General features: G+C 58.4%; 1 protein-coding gene across 1 annotated transcript; it reads left to right on the top strand.

The window, feature by feature from the left end:
- The first annotated feature begins 391 nt into the window (after positions 1-391).
- On the top strand, positions 392-3,219 carry FOXE3 (forkhead box E3). Its single transcript, XM_031968554.1, has 2 exons — positions 392-449; positions 1,101-3,219. The coding sequence occupies exons 1-2, from the start codon at positions 392-394 to the stop codon at positions 2,450-2,452; spliced, it is 1,410 nt and encodes a 469-aa protein (XP_031824414.1). The 3' UTR covers positions 2,453-3,219.
- Positions 3,220-4,007: the final 788 nt, after the last annotated feature.

The raw sequence follows: 4,007 nt of genomic DNA, 5'->3' as shown, positions 1-4,007 counted from the left end.
AACATCATTTCTTATAACACAACAGTTTTCCATGGAATTCATGTACCACAACTTGTTCAGCCAGTTCCCCAATGGATAGGCAATCACATTAATTTCCCCCCCCCCTTTTTTTTTTGGCCACAACAAAAAGCTGTTTGAAGTATTTTAGTACATATAGATCTTTTTCTTTCTTTCTTTTCAAAAATCTCTTGGGGATGCAGATCTAATAGTGTTGCTGCTGGTCTGCACAGTGTTTTAGCCTTTTGGCCACAAGTTCTAAATTGGGAAGGAAAGCATTCTAAGTATGAGAGGGGGCCAGTGCAAAGACAGAAAACAAGAGCAAAAAACAGAGTGTCCTTGGCTCATCCTTGACAGTGAAAGGGAATAGTATAAGAAGACAGGAAATTTAGCAATGGGCCAGTTTGTGAGAGGCTTTGAATGCCAGAGAATCGCAGTTGATCCTGGGTGTGGTAGGGAACCACTGGCACTTTAGAAAGGTCAGTTTGACAGCTGAGTGGAGGATGGACAGGAGTGGGCAGAACATGGAGGCCTGGAGAGCTCTAGGAGGCTAGTTTAAGGTCCAGTTTAGGTGGTGAAGGGCTATCCAAGTGGAGAATGTGTATAGAAAGAAATGAGTAGCAATAGAATGGGTAGGCAGGTGAGGGGGAGTGAGTCAGGATTGCTCAGGCGCAGTCTGGGTGATGATTCCCGAACCGTATTACGGGATTCATTTTTCCTAGCTATCACAAAGGATTTAGAGATTATGAAGCCCAGCTCCCTCGTTTCAGAGATAAGGAAACTGAGGCCCAGGTAACTGTTGTGGGGAAAGTCCTCGAAAGCCCCAGGGACTTGGGGTAAATCTGTGGCCCGCACATTGCCCCGAGCCTGCGGTTACTCTCGAGATCCGCGTCCCCTGAGGGCACAGCCTTGTCCTCCAAGTTCCCTCCCCCCCTCGCCCCCGAATCTCTTGCCCGGCTGCCCGACAATAGTGAGGATGAGCCTCAGGTCAGGGGTAGAGACGGGAGAGGCCAAGGGGTGGAGAGGTGGGCGGCTCTCGCTTGGCGGAGCTCTCCCTCCTCTGCTTTAGGGGCGGGTAGCCGCTGCTGCGGACCCTACATAAGGAGGCTGGGTGCCTGCGCCGCCCTTCCTCTTCGCAGGGGCGCGGGAGCTGGGGGCGGGGGCCAAGGGACCTGGGTCCCCCGAGGCCGGGAGCGGGAAGTTTATGAATCCGCCGGACGCCTTCTCCTGCTTCCCCAGCCTGGGCTTGGCGCTGGAGCCACCCTCTCCGTCGGAGCTGCCCCCGTCGCCGGTGCCCGCGCCGCAGCTGCCAGCCAAGGCGGAGTCGAGCGGGGCCGGGCCTGGTAGGGAGGAGCCGGCGCCCGTCGGACCCGGGCGAGCGGAACCGGGGGCCGGGGGAGCCGTCGGGGGCGGGAGGCGGCGCAAGCGGCCGGTGCAGCGCGGAAAGCCGCCCTTCAGCTACATCGCGCTCATCGCCATGGCCATCGCGCACTCGGCCGAGCGCCGGCTCACCCTGGGGGGCATCTACCGCTTCATCACGGAGCGCTTCGCCTTCTACCGGGACAACCCGCGCAAGTGGCAGAACAGCATCCGCCACAACCTCACGCTCAATGACTGCTTCGTCAAGATTCCCCGCGAGCCGGGCCACCCGGGCAAGGGCAACTACTGGGCCCTGGACCCCGCGGCGCAGGACATGTTTGACAGCGGCAGCTTTCTGCGGCGGCGGAAGCGCTTCAAGCGCAGCGACCTCAGCACCTACCCGGGCTACTCCCCGACCCCCAGAGCCGGGCCTCCCGCACCGCCCGGGGCCAGCGCTTTCGGGCCGCCCCCGCCGGCGGCTACGGCCCGCGCGCCCCCCTATCCCGCGTCACTTTACGGAGCGGCCTACGCTGCGGCCCCGACGCCCGCCGTGATGGGGCCGGGGCCCCAGCCCCTGCAGTCGTATCCCGGGGCTCCAGGAGCGGCGCCCCCGCCTCCTCCTCTGCCTCCGCCGCGCGTCTTCAGCATCGACAGCCTCATCAGCCTCCAGCCCGGCTCCGACGGGGCGGCCTTCCCGGTTTCGGAGCCCGGGCCGTGTTTTCCGGGTCCCGCAACGGCGGCGGCCGCAGGACCGGGTGGTGGGGTTCTCCTGGGCAGGGGGGGCCCGACCTCGGCCCACTCGGTCTCCTACCCTCCCTACCCTGCATCTCCTCCTCCGTTGCCCGGTTCGAGCTACGCGCCGCCCGGCAGCCCCCAACTGTATGCGCTGCCCCCCAGGCTGGAGCTGACGACCGCTCTGGCTGGCCACCAGAGCGCCGAGCCCTCGGCGGCTGAGCAGCTGCTGGGCCTGGGCGGCCCCGGCCCCGGCCCGGGCCCTGGGCCCGCCGTCGGCGTCAACGGGCTGAGCCAGTTCGGGCCCAGCGGCGCTTACCTGAGGCAGCCGGGCTTCGGCGCGGGGCTGGAGCGCTACCTGTGAGCTCCCCTCCTCTCATCCCTCCTTACATCCTCTTCCAGGAGGATCCCCTCTAACTCCCTCTGCTCCCTCCCGTGTCTTACCTTGCAGTTCTGCTCTTCACTCCCCCTCCCCCCAAGTTTGCTCCTGCGGGAAGAGGTGAAAGGTGCTGAGGGAAGAGAGGAGGAAAGGGATCCGGGTGGGTTTGGGGCAAAGCTGAAGCCCTAGGAGTCTCATTCCAGACCCGAGATGCCTCGGACAGGTGGTACCCCTGCCATTCCGCCCCTCTCCTCTCCCGTTCTCTCACTCCGCCCGCTGTAACCTCTCCTTTCCTGTCTCTTGCACCCTGGTTCTTCTTCCTCCATCCCTCTACTTGGTTCTTCTCTTCTCCTGTTTCATTCATTCAGCGATTATTTATTAAGCTCTTCCTTCCCCACTTCTCCCTATTTCCTCTCCCGTGGACACCGCGCCCTCCTCCCCCATAGGCGAGCGTGGGGAGGATAGAACTCCAGATTGGGTTCAGATTTTGGAGCTCCCCTCCCATTCCTAGTCCGCCGCTGCTCCTTCTCTCCTCTCCCACTTCTCCCTTCCCTCATTTCCTACAGTTTTCGCAGAAGGAGAGACACCTGGAACGTACTTAGTTTTTACAGGAGGAGAGCCGCCTGGGACATACTTATCGGTCTCCAGAGAAACTCAGAGGAATATATGACATTGGGACCCCCACTGCAACCTGACACCCCTCACCCCACCTGCCCAGTTACCTGGAGTTCTTTGTATTTTCTTTTTTAAGCGATGGCTGAAGAATAAAAGTTCCATTTTCAGTGCGTGGCTATTTAGGGAAGGGAGGGGCTGCGCTGAGTTGTGAGGTGGGGGGGCATCCTAGAGGTCACAGTTTAACCACTTTGCAGACACACCTAACAACTGTTGATCCAGCCTTTGCTTAATGGGACAAAGCCCACTCCCTATGGCAGGTTTTTACACTCTGGGACAGCTCTAAGTATGATAAAGTTTGTCCTGATCTCCGGCCCAAATCTGGCTCTCAGAACCTTACTTCCAGCGTTTGGACTTTTGTTCCCTGAAGTTAAACAAAACAAAGCTGGTTCCTCTTCCCCTAGGCAGGTCCGGCTATCATGTGCCACTCCCACTGCCCCAGTCTTCTCCAGGATAAACATTCCTGGTTCTTCCCTCCATCCTCCTTTCCAGATCCCTTCCCCACTTGATTGTTCTTTCCCATCTCCAGGGGTTTGGATGTCAGGAAGTAAACAAGCATTTTTTTTTTCCTGAGATAATTGGAGTTAAGTGATTTGCCCAGAATCACACCACCAGGAAGTGTTAAGTGTCCGAGGTCAAATTTGAACTCAGGTCCTCCTGACTTCAGGGTTGATGCTCTATCCACTGCACCACCTGGCTGCCCCCAAACAAGCTTTTTTTTTTTTTTTTTTAGTGCATGGAATACAAAGGCAAAATCCCAGCCCCTGCTGTCAAGAATCTCACAATCTGATAGGAGAGACAAGGAAACTATGGACAAAGACAGGATAGACAGGATCAGATGGAAATAATGGCCAGCAGTGGGAAGGGT

The sequence above is a fragment of the Sarcophilus harrisii genome, chromosome 4 (assembly GCF_902635505.1).
Source record: "Sarcophilus harrisii chromosome 4, mSarHar1.11, whole genome shotgun sequence".
NCBI lineage: Eukaryota > Metazoa > Chordata > Mammalia > Dasyuromorphia > Dasyuridae > Sarcophilus > Sarcophilus harrisii.
The sequence above is the reverse complement of the archived record's forward strand: the minus strand, read 5'-3'. Positions and strand labels throughout refer to the sequence as shown.